This window comes from Gobio gobio (genome assembly GCF_949357685.1).
Source record: "Gobio gobio genome assembly, chromosome: 11".
NCBI lineage: Eukaryota > Metazoa > Chordata > Actinopteri > Cypriniformes > Gobionidae > Gobio > Gobio gobio.
This window is the reverse complement of record NC_137104.1, coordinates 25,049,689-25,065,100: the sequence shown is the minus strand read 5'-3', so window position 1 is coordinate 25,065,100 and position 15,412 is coordinate 25,049,689. Positions and strand designations below refer to the sequence as shown.

The window sequence follows — 15,412 nt, the reverse complement described above, 5'->3', positions numbered from 1 at the left end:
TGATGTCTAAAGATTTTTTAATACATATTGAGAATATTTTATGTTTATATTTACATAGTCTCTACATTATCATTCAAAAGTTTGGGGTCAGTAAGAGTTTTTTGTTATTATTCAGTAAAGATGCACTAAATTGATCAAAGTGACAGAAAATACATTTATAATTAAAGACATTTCAAATAAATGCTGTTCTTTGGACTTTCCATTCATCAATATAAAAATAGCACAACAGTTTTCAATATTGATAATAAGAAGACATTTTTCCAAATCAGCATATTAGAATGATTTCTAAAGTATGATGTGACTGAAGACTGAAATAATAAGCATAATAGACTTTTTTCAAAAACATAAAAAAGACGTTACTAACCCCAAACCTTTGAACAATATAGTATCTTTAAAGTACTACAGAACTAACTTAGAGTCAAATGCTGTTGTCATAGCCAGACAAGGTCATTTCCTGTCTATGAATGAGACTCCCCCCTCATTAAAGCAACATGAATGACCGTTATACAGTACCGTCATAAAACATTTTGAAGAGTGCTGGTGCTGCTTTGAAACGACTGTAACCTAATAAAAATGCAGTTTATGGTACTCAACCTTTGTATGAGAGAACAGACTGCTGGTTATGTAAGAATTCATGCTACTGCAGTTGCTAATTGGTGAAAAATTCAGTTAACAACATTAAAATTCTATTTTATCTGCTGTAGCGTTTTAATGATCACAAACACTTCATTTATATTCAGTTAGTGACCCACAAATGGTACTGAAAACTTATTGAAGTGTAAATTGCTGGAAATGCTTGAGAACTCAAGCTTTTTTTTCGTCTTGTTTTGGCTCTAATTGGAATGGAGATGGCAGCTGTTCATGCAGCACTCCCCAGAGTTACTAAGATGACAGTGATATTATGTAAGACTCAAACTCTTTTGGGACAATATGACAAATTACAGAGCAGTGGAGATAGGTGTCATCCAGAACTACCAAACACAGGATTGGATAACAAGACACACGCACTGAAAAAGGTGAGACGACTGTGTCATTTTTATGTTGGTCCAATTAAAAAAACTGTTCCCTTTCAGTCAGTCATGTCTGACGTTACGTCAATACTGACGTATGGGGTCTCACTTGGAAGCCCAATCACCTTCAGGCATTTGCATGCCAAGCCACTCCCCCAGACATTCGGGCATATTCGCTGGCTGGCAACTCAATTCAGTTTTTTGCTTCGGAGCAGAAACGGTTGTTTCTTACACATCATGAGCTGTTGAGCTTCCCGATGAGTCCGCAGGTCCTTCTCATGGAGGACCCAGGGTCTCATTCGGAGCTCCTGCCGAGGATCAGGCATTGATCGTTGCATCGGAGGGTGGGCTTGAGTCCTCTGGGGATGAAAACTCAGGAGCGCTGCCCCTTTCTGGGAGAATGGTGCAGGTCGAGTCGGACCCAGAGTTGATAGCCATGCTTTCCCGGGCAGCTGCGACCGTCAAGCTTGAGTGGAGCCCTCCTCCCTGCCCTAAACACTCGCAGATGGACGATCGGTTTCTCAGCATGGGCGTGCTTCTCAGCATCGTCCTGCCCCGGTTCCTTTTTTCCTGGAGGTCTCGATGTCATGGAAGGCACCTTTTACTACTCAAAGCCGCATTGCTGCTTCTTCCGCTCTCACTACCCTTGATAGTGGGGCAGCCAAGGAGTACTCAGAGATTCCTCAGGTGGAGCATGCAATTGCGGAGCATTTATGCCGGCAGAGTGCCCCCACCTGCTGGAATTGCCTGTGTCTCCCCTCCAAGGCCTGTAAGTTCAGGGCGTCGAAAGTCACGGCAAGGGCCCTTGGACAGACAATGTCCACCTTGGTGGTCCAGGAACGTCATCTCTGGCTGAACCTGGCTGAGATGAAGGATGCTGACAAAGTGAGCTTTCTAGATGCCCCCATGATACTTCTTCGGTGATACTGTCAAGGACTTTGCCCAGCAGTTCTCGGCAGTACAGATGCACACATCTTAAACACATCTTGCCCCGGAAGGATGCTGCTGCCGCCAGACCACTGACGGCTGTCCCTCCGCCTGCCCGTCTACATCTGCTCCGATTCGGCACAAGCAGCAGACAACATCTAGGCCGCAACGTCAAGCCCGCGCGGGAAGGTGACAGCCCTCTTGACCGCACTTACGTCCATCAAGAGGGTGGGGGACCTGCAGGCATTTTCAGTCAGCAAAATGTGCCGACTGACTCTAACATAAGAGAGAACCTGGCCTGTATACAGTATGTGCCCAAAGTTCCCACCACTCCTTTTTGGGACCAGGTGGTGAACTTGCAAGCGCTGCCTCTGGAGGAGGCAGACACAGCCCTCGCGGTGCGGTGTCCCTTTCGTGCCCTAGGGATTTATGTGGACCACATACATAGCTTTAGGAGCTCTGAACAACTCTTCGTCTGCTTTGGAGGTCAGCAGAAGGAAAAGGCTGTCTCCAAGTGGAGCCCGTTTTTATTCCTGTGTGTTATCATAGGTGACCGCGGGACAAAACAACGGATCCTATAATATTTATAGATTACAATAGATACTTTTGCTAAATATGCTGCAGAAACGAGAATGCAGCAAAATTATTCAACTAAATCAGGTTTATGACAAGTTAATGTGTGGTGCCTTTAAACATTTACTTCACCCCCCCCCCCCCCCCCCCAATACATTTAGCATTATTAATTAGCATATTAACTGATACTGATAAAACATCTGATCTTACCTTCTTATATTCATATCCAGTTGGGAGAAATGTTTACTTTTTTTAAAAAATATTGGTAAAAAATTCTTAGGCATCACTGCTTTGTCTCTCAGGGTCCAGGATTCTCATCTTTGATGACTATTTTGAGTGTTTAGGATTTTTTCTTTTACAAAGTACTACGGCTGCACCGATAGAAATGTATAACTGTTCCAAGAAAGTATTGCCAGGACCTCCACTGGGAAGGAAATATAGAGACCTCTTGGAACTTTGTTTTAATACCCCTGATTTAGAGGCATGATCAGACTGGGGAGAACATTAGCTGAGGACACTAGCTGGAGAACACTAAGTTGGAGGACATTATCTAAAGGACACTAGTTGGAGGACATTAGCTAGGTTTATGAGACACTCTGCTTCTAACCTTGGAGGTTGCTCCTCTTCTTCCTCCTCCTCTGGGTTCTCAGTAGACCCACCCACCCCCCCTTCATGTCCCGCCCCTTGTGCCGTTGCTGTAGTTGCTTCCACCTGCTCTTCCACAACAACAGCGCCCTCCTCTCCCTGACTCTGAAGGGCCTCCGCACGGCTGACACACACACACACACACACACACACACACACACACACACACACACACACACACACACACACACACACACACACGCGCACATGGACAGACACACAAACACATAAACCAAGCCATGACACCATGAAAGGAAGCATGCAGGACAAAAAGACACAGAAAAGACAGCCATGAGCTTGGCAGACATGCAGACGATGAAAATAATAGAAACCTTTAACAAAATAACAGAATGAAAGTGTGAAAATAAATTAACTCATCTAATTCTGTGATAATAAAGGCCACAGAATGATGCTGTAATATACATTGAGTCCCAATCCGTCTGTTAATGGGTTAATCTTATCAAATTGTGTCCAATTGCAAAACATGTCCAAATCATATTTCAACAATACACTTATTTATATACTTTTATAAAAAAAGTATCACGATTTTCCATTGATAATAATAAGAAATGGTTTTTTTAGTATAACATCATCATATTAGAATGATTCTGAAGGATCATGTGACACTGAAGACTGGAGTAATGGCTGCTGAAAATTCTGCTTTAGTATAAATTGCATTTATTTCAAATATATTTATTGCAAATATATTAAAATAGAAAACAGTTATTTTAAATTGTAATAATATTTCACAGTATTACTGTTTTTACTGTGTTTTTGATCAAATAAATGCAGCCTTGCTGTATATATAAGTATATATATATATGTACTGCATTACAGTAATGAGAATTGATATGTTTAAAAACATTATGCAAAATATTTGTTTCCCTTTTGATATTGAGGTGAAATATGAGCTGGACATTTCTTCATTAGAGTCACCTATACACGTCAAAAACATGTGATGTCATCTCAGTCATTGGTAAACACACTCTAGGAAAGTTCAGAGGTTTGGTTCACTTCGCAAGCAGGCAGAGCCACACCTGAACTAATCAGAACCACAGTATGTGTGACCAGAGGGTTTGTCAATGGCTGAAGATACATCCACAGGTATCACAGATCAGTGGGTTTATTGTGTGCCTACCTGATCTTGCGGCTCGCTCGCACCCTTTCTGATTGGACAGACATGTAGCTCGTGCTGCTAAGCCGAGATGCACTCGACATAGCGGACACGTCGCTTACATCACTGTCTGATGACCTCATGGAGAGACTGTCCATCCCATGCTGTGAGGGAAAAAAAACAATGCTGATTAATAATACATTAAAATAATGTTACACATTATGTTGCACATAATGTTGCTTTTTAAATAAATACTAAATAAACCTCATACACTCACAATGGATCCCAATAGAGTGCAACAGTCCCCCTTTTTCAGCTGCATTGGTTCCGGAAGTATTTTTCTATTAATTTTCCCATAGGATTTTTTTTTTAAAGTCTTGCGTCTCCATAAAGCATTGCGAATGATAATCGAATAAAAAACAATGACGAAATATAAAAGTTGTTCATTATATCTATAGAAACAATATATTTTTGCACATACACACAAATATTTCAGTATTTTGAGAGTGTAGCTCTGTTGGTGCGATTTGCTCACTCTGCCTCTCTGGTGGAATTTTCTGGACAGCATGCAAGTAATGTTTTCTGTTAAACGTGATTATTTTAAAAATACGTTGAAATAATGCGAACCGATGGATTCAACAAAACCATATGTCATCGATTAAAAACCTCAGAGCTCACAAAAGGTCTGTCTTTAAAGGTTTAGAAGAATTGTTATAAATCAGTTTTCCCACAGAGAAAATGAATGTTACCAAATAGTGACTGTTGCACCCTAGAGTTTGATGTTAGCATGTTGCTAAGCTAACATTAATACCCTAATAACTATACAAATACATAGATCACACAAATAATTATTATTACTATTCAGTACTAAGTAAAATAACAGTATATTTCTGGTCAGAAGTTTTTGACACTGTCGACCATCTTCGATATATATATATAATATATATAATATATATAATATATATATATATATATATATATATATATATATATATATATATATATATATATATATATATATATATATATATATATTATATATATATATATATATATATATATATATATTTATATTTATATTTATATATATATATATATATATATATATATATATATATTTATATTTATATTTATATATATATATATATATATATATATAAATATAAATATAAATATATATATATATATATATATATATATATATATATATTTATATTTATATTTATATATATATATATATATATATATATATATATATATATATATATATATATATATATATATATATATATATATATATATATATATATATATATATATATTTATATATATATAAATATATATATATATAGTTTACAGTGCATTCTGGAATTGAATTGCATTATCCTGGGTTAGATTTTGGTCGAAGTGTACTGTCTGTCGATATTTTGAAAGTGCATTGAATGCTGTCTAGGTAGGCAGCTCACTAGGTTTTAAAAAAACCAATTTATTTGTTTATTTAAGTTATAACTAAAATGATTTAAAAGTCACAAAGGATGTCATATTCTAGAACACACACAGATCTCACCTGACAAAAAAAAAGTTAAAAAACAAAAACTGATAATAAAACTTTTGCCCCCATCATTTTATATAACTTCTATAATTAATCAAAACAGAACAGAGGACCAAGTAAAGCATTAGTTACATGCAAGAATTATAGAAAATAAAAAAGACGTGTTATATAACTACAGCATCCTGATGGTATATCAGCAATGTATCAGGAACATGCTTTTGACAGATACTTTACACTTTGGGCCCTATTTTAACGATCTAAGCACATGGTCTAAAGCGCACGGCGCAAGTGCATTTAGGGCGTGTCCGAATCCACTTTTGCTAGTTTAAATGACAGGAAAAATGGTCGGTGCCCGGCGCATAGTCTAAAAGGGTTGTACCTAGTCTCTTAATGAGTCATGGGTGTGTTTTGGCGTAATGTGCAATAAACCAAACAGAGTCCAATTCCCTTCAAAAGACAGTTATACTTTCACCATGGCGGATTCGCTATTTACATGGCGGAATTTGCGAGTGAAAAGACTGAACGCTTCTCCAGAGAGGAATCCTTTTATTTTTCATATTTAAAAATGTTTGTGTGTTGCTGCGCGTCCCTGTGTGTGTAATAAGCAGAGTGTACACGTGTTGTGCACCCGCCTATAGGCACATATTACTAACGTGCCCTTTAAATAAAACAAAAATACTGCGCTACTGACTTTAGACCAGGTTTTTGTTGGTCAATGGCGCAGTTGTTTTCAGTTGCCTCAAAATACCAATGCGCCTGAACACACCTCATTTTCAGACCAGCACGGGACCCATGGGCACAAAACTGGGCGTAAATGCATTTGCTATTTAAACAATGTGGTGCAGGATGTGAACATACCTTTGATGGATCCTTCAAAGTGCCTGTGTGAGAAACAAAGACAAACAAAGTTAGATGTATTGAAACCCACCACACAGAAGCACAGTACTGTATGTAAATAAGTAAATGTTGCTTGTTGATACAAATGCACATCCAACAAACTCCAAAGCGACACACATCAGACAACAGAAGTAATATGGACAACATTTTTAAATAGTAGGATCTCGTAGCCAATCCAGTCCAACCCAAATAAACAAGAATGTGAAAAAGAACACAATGCCATTAAGCAATTGAATGAAATTTTATTTGACCGGTCCTTTAAAAAACCCATGAAATGGTTTTATGAACGCAAGTCACACACACTTGAGCAGGAAAGGATGTCATCAATAATTCTGGCAGTAAAAAGGAAGATACTAGACATGTGCCGGTATACGGTAATATTATATACCGCAATAATGAACATACACAATATTGTTATCGTGGGCACTTCAAAATACTGTGAAAAATTATTTATTACGAATTATTCCGATTTTTAGAATGCATATTAAGAATACTTTACCCATCAACCGTTTTAAATGAACAACACGTCAAAGAGGAACGCACACTGATGTAAACAAACCCGTGCATGAGCCGAGCACATGGCGGAACGAGTGAAGGAGACGGGCTGAATGAAAATATATTCACTCTCTGACAGTAGAGGGACACCAGAAATGCAGCCGTTTCCCCGGTAACCCTTGTAAACAAAAGATATGTGCTCATCACATAACCAAATAGGCTACTTAATACTTAAAGACTTAAGGCTATTCATTTTCAAACTTAAACATTTTATATTTTAATCTGGACTAAATTACATGCCCTAAATATTGTTTGAATATGTTCTGATTGTTGTTCAGTCACACACTTTACAATAAGGCTCTATTATTTAACATTAGTTCATTCATTAACAAACTGACAATGAACAATACTGCTAAAGCATTTATTAATCTTAGTTAAATGTAAATTTCAGCAAAAATAATAACACATTAAAATCAAAAGTTGTAACTGTATTATTTAATGGACCTGAGCTAACACTAACAGTTGCTTTTTTTTAACTAACATTGTCAAAGAATAATAACTGTAAAAATTTAGCTATTCGCTTTTTGTTAATGTTAATGCATTAACTAGTGAGACCTTATTGTAAAGTGTCACCTATTGTTCTTTATAATTCTTTAGCACTTTAATCTGTTTTAAATATTTGTTTACTTTTATACATTTTTGTGTATTGCTTTATTGTATTTAAATGTTTGGTTCTTTTTGTTATAAGAAAGTTATTAAACCTGTTATAGTATGACAACACTTTTTTTGCAACGAATTTCAATCTCATGATAATACCGTATACCGCGATAAAAGCTTCAGCAATTAACTGCAACATGAAAATTTGATACCGGCACATGCCTAGAAGATACTGTACTTTTTACCTCGTACTGTATATCTGCTAAACATTTACTTTGTCGACTTTTAGGAGTACACTTGCATATGATAAGATCACAAGATAACACACATGAGCTCGTAAAAGAGTAAAGGACTAAAAGAAAATGCCACAAACCGTTGATTGAAAAAATATTGATTTAAAGCAACAAAGTATTTGAAAACATTTTCGAAAACACACAAAAGGTACAAGACTGTACTTGCTCATTTAAACATGTGATTATACATAACAGTATGTTTTAAGTGTATTGCATTAAGTATTTCGAGAGCATAAATTGGCTCGATTACTTACTCTCGAGTCTTGACTCGATTATGCAGTGCTTCAAGGGAGTGGGCGGAGCTTAAGATTTTTTTAGTGTGTTTTGTTTGTTTCTACTCTCTGATTGGTGGAATTTTCTGTACAGCATCATGGGGAATGTAGTTTTTTTCAACACAAATTTAGCTGTTAAATTTTAACAGCTAAAGATTAACAAGTTTATTTTAAAACTAAGAATGGAGTTTTTACTTTGAGAACCTGACTATTGCACTCTATTGTACAAGCAAATTCAATGACATTCAGCAACCAACAAGGGAAAAACCCATATTTCAACATTCATTATCTGGTCTCATATAGAGATAACTTACTGAGTTCCACATATTTTGCCATATAAACATTTATGCAGTAAAGTACAACGAATCTGTCTGAAAGATAAGACATCATATCCTAATTCTGTGAACCACTGAAAAGACTGGAATCATTTTGGATGCTGGTCTTTAACATGTGACGATGGTGTCTCCACTAGATTGCTTAACTAACTTAACCAGCATGACTTCCTTTGTCTGGTAAAGTTAATTAAGCAGTCTAGCGTGTCTAGATTTCATCAGAATGACAATCCTCGCTGATTCTCACAAGCTCCATAAATTCATAGCAGAAACTTGCACACTTTTAACTCTTTAATATTCAAAAGTTTGGAGTTGGCAAGAATTTTCAATGTTTTTAAAGAAGTCTTATGCTCACCAAGGCTGTATTTTAATCAAAAATACAGTAAAATACAGTAAAATAAATATTTAAAGTAGAAATCTTTTGAAACATTATACATGTATTTTCTGTCACTTTTGATCAATTTTAGTCCTTGATAAATAAAAGTATACATTTTCAGACCCCAAACTTATGAATAGTAGTATAATTGCAATATTTTAAACTCTTTTAACAACACCCAACCAGTAACCATAAGATGTTTTGAAGGGGTTTAGTCTGTATACAATACCTGCATCTCCATTCTCTGACACTGTTGTCTCTGACACTACTGCTGATGTGAGGATGAAACACAAAATGAGATGAAAACAATACAGTTTAAACAGACTCATGACACACAATGATATGATGGAAACACACCCACACACACCCACACACACACACAAAAGGATTTTAGATGAATTTCAGATTCAGAAACTCATCAATCATGCCGAAACAAACATAAAAAAGATCTGAGAAATCCAACACCGCAGAAAAACCTTAACCTTAAAGCATCAAAAGTATGTACTGATGTGTACTAAGCAAAGGTTAATGTGGAACATACATCTCAAATACACACTACACACCACCATCTATGCCCTATTTTTCCCACTACATACTACATGCAACACTACAATAATGTCTAACGCAGCTCAATGGCATTATTGATTCACATTTTATTGTCTTAATCCTTTTATTTCCAATAAAAGGAGCTCTTAATTCATATTTTGAACTCATATTAGCTTTCCAAAAATCCACAAGTCTCCATTTTCTTTCATTTTCCCAAATTAATGATACATGTGCTATACAATTACTGTTAAATGCAGTTTATTCGGTTCTGTTTAGTATTCAGATTATTCAGATTTGTTTATCAAAATTACAGACATATTCTAAATATATCAGTGAGAACTGTTAGTCTCAGCATCAATAAAAGTGTGTTAATTACTTAATCATGTAAATGACTGAATGTGACCTTCCTTCTACCTCAAGTTGCCATAGTGACGACAAAGAACAATTAGCAATCTCTACTTGAACCTTCGTTAAGATGAAACACTGTGCTATAAATATTAATAATAATCACTCTTTCCACATTTAAATCCTTAGGATTTTCACTATGAGACGCTGCCTACTTTATAGTAAACCCTGTAAAATAAGTTATAATGCTAATATAGTGTACTATTTATCATAATATCATGAACTGGGTGCTGTTGGAAACAATGGTTTCAACACAGAAAACTGCAGTGTTTCTGTTTATGACTACTGAGGCCTATAAACACAATTCTATAATTACTTCTATAGTCTTTGGAATATGGTTCTGACCATATTGACCAACTGACAAGCATTTATGCTAAACTAAAATATACATTAATGTCATTTTGATACTTGTATGTCATGTACTTAAATATATTTGTATTCACACATTTGTAATGAAAAAATGTAAATATAGTACATTTAAAATATATTACCTTTAAATACAATATTGGATTAAACACTACAATTAAAATTATAAAAAAGTACATGCTTTAGTATTTATTATAAACACATCAAAATAAGTATGCTTTTAAGATTTGAAGTACACTACAAGTGCACATGCAATACAATTAAGTGCACTTCTTTTTCACAAGGGAAATCGATTCGCAAATCATTTTATTGTAAGTTAGTTGACTTCATGAACTTTGTTTAGGAGACTGACACTATTGGATGAGAACTGAACTGAGCTGGGCAATTAATTCATTATTTCCTACAGAGCTGCTTTATAGCTGAAAATTACTCATTTCATATGAATGATCTTTACACAGTTCTTGTACCTCAGCTAAAAAATGACAGTATTGTCTTTTTAGAGCTGTTTTACAGCAGAATTAAACACTGTTTAGAGCTATATAAATAAAGGTGTCTTGACTTGACTTGAGTAAAACTGAAGTGGATGACGTGAACTCTAATCAACGCAACAGGGACATGCACAGACGTTTTTAGGGGCAGTGGTCCAAACGCTAATGTGGTCCACCTATAGGTGCATATAACACGTCCTTTAAATAACACAAAAAACACTGCGGCATTGACTTTAGACCAGGTTTTTGTTGGTCAGTGATGCAGTCGTTTTCAGTTGCCTCAAAATAGCAACGGGTCAACAATGTGCCTGAACACACCTCGTTTTCAGACCAGCACGCCCATGGGCGAACAGATTGGCGCGAGTGCATTTGCTATTTAAACAATGTGGTGCAGGATGTGAAAATTCTAACTGCGTTATAATTGGCGCCGCATTAAGGCCGGGTGTATGATAGGGCCCATTATGTCTAAACCTAAAAAATAACTGAACTGTATTATACTATGTTTGTTCTGTTTATTCTATACCAACCCAATACTTTTTCAAGCACTGTGTGATTAGTTCACTGCTTCATTAATGTATTGCAAAAGATCATGTTAATCTCTAGGTTTGTAGTGCATTTTCGTGTCGCAACGTGTTGTCTGCTCAGTTCAGTGTGAGCTGTGAGGCAAAAATCACCCTCGCCAGAGTGAGGGCATGTCAAGTATTAACAAGGTTTAAAAAGCTTGTGTCAATCTTTCAATCAAGACACTTATTTAACCGTGAAAGGCAGAAATCATATATGATTAATTATGAAGCGTGGGTCTCCTCAAGTCCGCTACTTCTCTAGGGAACTCGGAGCACGGCTGTGGTGCGAGCGAGAAATGGAAACTCCGGAGAGGATCTGGAGAAGCAGTCATTACAGAATGCATTTATCGCGGATTGAAATCCACTCCGCTTGTATACAATACTCTGCCTGCTAGACTGGCACCTCAGCCCGTGAGGGCCCGGGCCCCGAAGCCACCCCCCTGTGCACGTCCCTGCAACACACACCAGTTTATTACCTGTTTGATGTTCAAATACACCAAAAAAGCAATACTACATTTTTGTGTATTTTAGTAAACATGCCGTATAGAGCTGTAACTGCAGAAGGTTCAGTCTTAACAAATAACTCGGCAGCAACAAGAGCAGCAAAAGCAGAGAGCTACACAGCAGAAGAAGGGCTGCAATCTAGTTCCCTTGGAAGCGCACTAGGGTTGATCTATTCTACTAAAGGCAGATGAAGACCACAGGTTGTGGCATACCAGGGGTTTTCTTCTGCTGGTCCTCCCATGTCACCTCTAAAGTTGCAAGACAAGGAGAAATAGTCATTGGTCCTAGTTAACAAAATAGCCAATTAGATGTGCATACTTCAGGCCAGTAGAGTGCAGATACAAGACACATTTAGCATGTTTAAATTACAATTATATGCAGTTTATATAGTTTTAAAAAATCCAGTGATTTCCAGTGAAAAATCTACTTTTTTCTTTTTCAGTTTTCCCTTTCAAGCATATTATCATTTGTAATTATAAAAAAATGCAAAAAATTTAAATCAAATATTTCATATTATTTAGTTTATTTTATAATTTTTGAACAAATTTTAAATTTAAAAACTTAAAAAACTTGTATTCTTTAAAAAAAAAAGGAGTGTCATTGAGCCATCTACAGGTGAATGGAGGTACTTGGTTTACAGGAGTGTACAGTGGCTTCAAAAACATAACCAATTATTCTTAAAATAATAATGAATACCTCAAAACTAGAAAAACAGCTCAGCGCAAAACCAGAATTTCTAAAAATGTTCAATAACAGTTTCTTAATGACATCACCAATACAATCATAGCATAAATAGGCCTACACAATATATCTGATGACAGTGTAGCCGTACAAACGTCAAGTACTGCAAACATATCCACTGAAACATCTACTTTTTCTAAGTCTCCGCAACACAAACACACTGTAAAACATCACTGAGAGATTCACACGCTCACACACACTTGCCTTTCCTCCCATTGACAGGTGGGGGAGCTACAGGCTTTTCCTGGGATTCTTGTGTCGGAAACGGCACACACATAAACAGAAGGTGAGTTTAATGATCAGTATTTTCCACAACCACACAGGTACAGTCTAACCACGCTAAAACACACATGTGCACACTCAAGCACTACTTAAAAAAAGGAAAGAGAGAAAAAAAAAAGATTAAATAAATAATAAAAAGGAAACAGGCACTGAAGTCTATGTTCAGAACAGCACACTACTCTTACTATTTGTGCAGAATGCAGTATCTAGTAATGTTTATGATTGCATACTGCATACTGCTTGACATACTATTTTATTTTTCTTACAGTGTATACCAGGGGTGCAAAACTACTTAGATCCAACCCTGCTCCAACAAACATACATGCTATCAGGATCATGTGCATTTGGTTGAGCATTATTGAATTACGGTTGAAGCTAAACTCTGCTGGGCTGTGGCCCTCCAGGAACTAAGGGTGCGTCTCAATCAGCTTCCTAGGTTGTGAATCCGTATATTGTGTACATGAATTCGGGCACTGGTAGGACAGTTAGGACCCTACACATTGGAATACTGATGACTCAGGCAACATGACAACGTCCTTATTGTACAACATCACTACTGGTATTTATAAACAACAGCAGATCTGATATCTTTCTGACATCATTTTTTAACTGCACGAGTTTGGCTGTTTTCGGAAAGAATCAGTACAGCATATCGGCCTTTTATAAATATGATAAAACTAAAGACTCTTCGGAGATATGAAGGATGCAATACTACTCTATAGGTACTCAAGATTAACATGAGATTGGTAGAAACAGTGTGTGTTATGTACCCTTTAATTAAAAACATCTATTACGTGTCATCATGGCTCACATGATTTTTCCTGCTTCAGAACTTCCATTCAAGGAACATAGTAAGCATCGATGCTCTCTGATTTTCATGGTGAATTGTATGACTTTTTAGGAAGCAAACGTTTCAGTGTACTGGTAGGATTTCGCTTTTAAGACAGCCCTTAAAATGTCCGACTCCCTGATCAGTGCCCTGACTACTGAACTAGGGAGCTGATTGAGACGCACCCACAAGTTTTGCATCCCTGGTGTATACTGTGTAGTATGTAGAAAGAAGTACTCTTTTGCATTGACACACCTGGCACAGAAGCCTGTTGGACAAGAGGTGAGGCTGATGATGAGGCAGTGGCTGGAGGGGGAGGAGCATGTGATGCAGGAGGAGGGGCACTGGCTGGAGGGGGAGGGGCATGTGTTGGAGGAGAAGGGGCATGTGCAGGTGGGGGAGTGGCAACTGAAGTAGGTGGATGGGCATGTGCTGGAGGGGGAGGAGCTTGGACATGAGGAGGTACGGTGACATGTGCGGTGGTAGGGCCCAGGACAGGAGGCTCCATCCCCACATGAGCTTTGTTGATGATGACAATGAAGACAACATGATTGGCACAGACAGGGTTGTGGAAAAAACAAAACAAAAACAAAAAACAGGAAAATTAACAAAAGGATTGCTTGGGCGAACATGAAATGATGCACTGAAATTTAAAAAAGACATGTACATATTTACAGGTAACTCGCTACTTTAACAAATATCATGAATGAAAACTTTGACATGAGGAAAAGCAGTGTGCATATGAAATAATCCAGTTTAACTGATCATATTTTATTGTTATATAATCATTTATAATAATCATAATTTATAATAATTTTTTTCCAGAATAAACTTCATTATTTTTATTTTAAATACTTATTTTATTGAATAACTAATTTATTATTTAGGAAATATTTAAAAAACAATTGTTTTAGCTGTTCAAACCCGTTCAAAAGTTGGGGTCATTATGATTTTTTTCATGTTTTTGTATAATAGTCTATTATGCTCAGCAAGGCTGCATTCATTTTTTATCAAAAATTCAAATTCATCACAATTTCATCTACAGCTACAAATGACTATGGGATCAAATGTCTATGTTTGCTATGCAATAACAGCATTACCAGCCATTGCTTGTGTGACTTGTGGAGGTGGAGGAGGAGGGGGCGGGGCTGAAGGTTGTGAAGCCCCTCCCACCCCTTCAACATTCAGACAGAAATGAGTGTAAAAAAGAAAGACAGAAGTATGCCATCAGACAAGAAGGTGAGAAATATAAAAATAGAAGCAAAAAGCTAAAATAATCTTCTACAATTTACTGAGTTTCTTTGCTAAGTCCACCTGGTGACTAAACTACTAACTAGTGTGCAGTGCAAATGCAAATACAGTTTTGAAAATTCAGTTTTTGAACATTGAATAATTTAATAACATAAAAAGTTATAAAGATCCATTAAAGTGTCATTTATGTAGTCTATTAACAAACTTATTGAAACAACTCTAATGTAAATGCAATTCCTATATGAAAAAAAAAAATATTTGCATTTGACTGATATGAAGTGTCCTATGTGTCCT

General features: G+C 36.5%; 1 protein-coding gene across 1 annotated transcript in view; it reads right to left on the bottom strand.

The window, feature by feature from the left end:
* Positions 1–15,412, bottom strand: part of rims2b (regulating synaptic membrane exocytosis 2b) — a 107,435-nt gene that overhangs the window by 30,564 nt on the left and 61,459 nt on the right. The window contains exons 22-23 of the mRNA XM_079829520.1: positions 6,680–6,702; positions 4,294–4,433 (exon numbers count right to left, since the gene is read on the bottom strand). Of these exons, the coding sequence (XP_079685646.1) occupies positions 4,294–4,433; positions 6,680–6,702 (163 nt within the window). The remainder of the gene's footprint in view (positions 1–4,293; positions 4,434–6,679; positions 6,703–15,412) is intronic.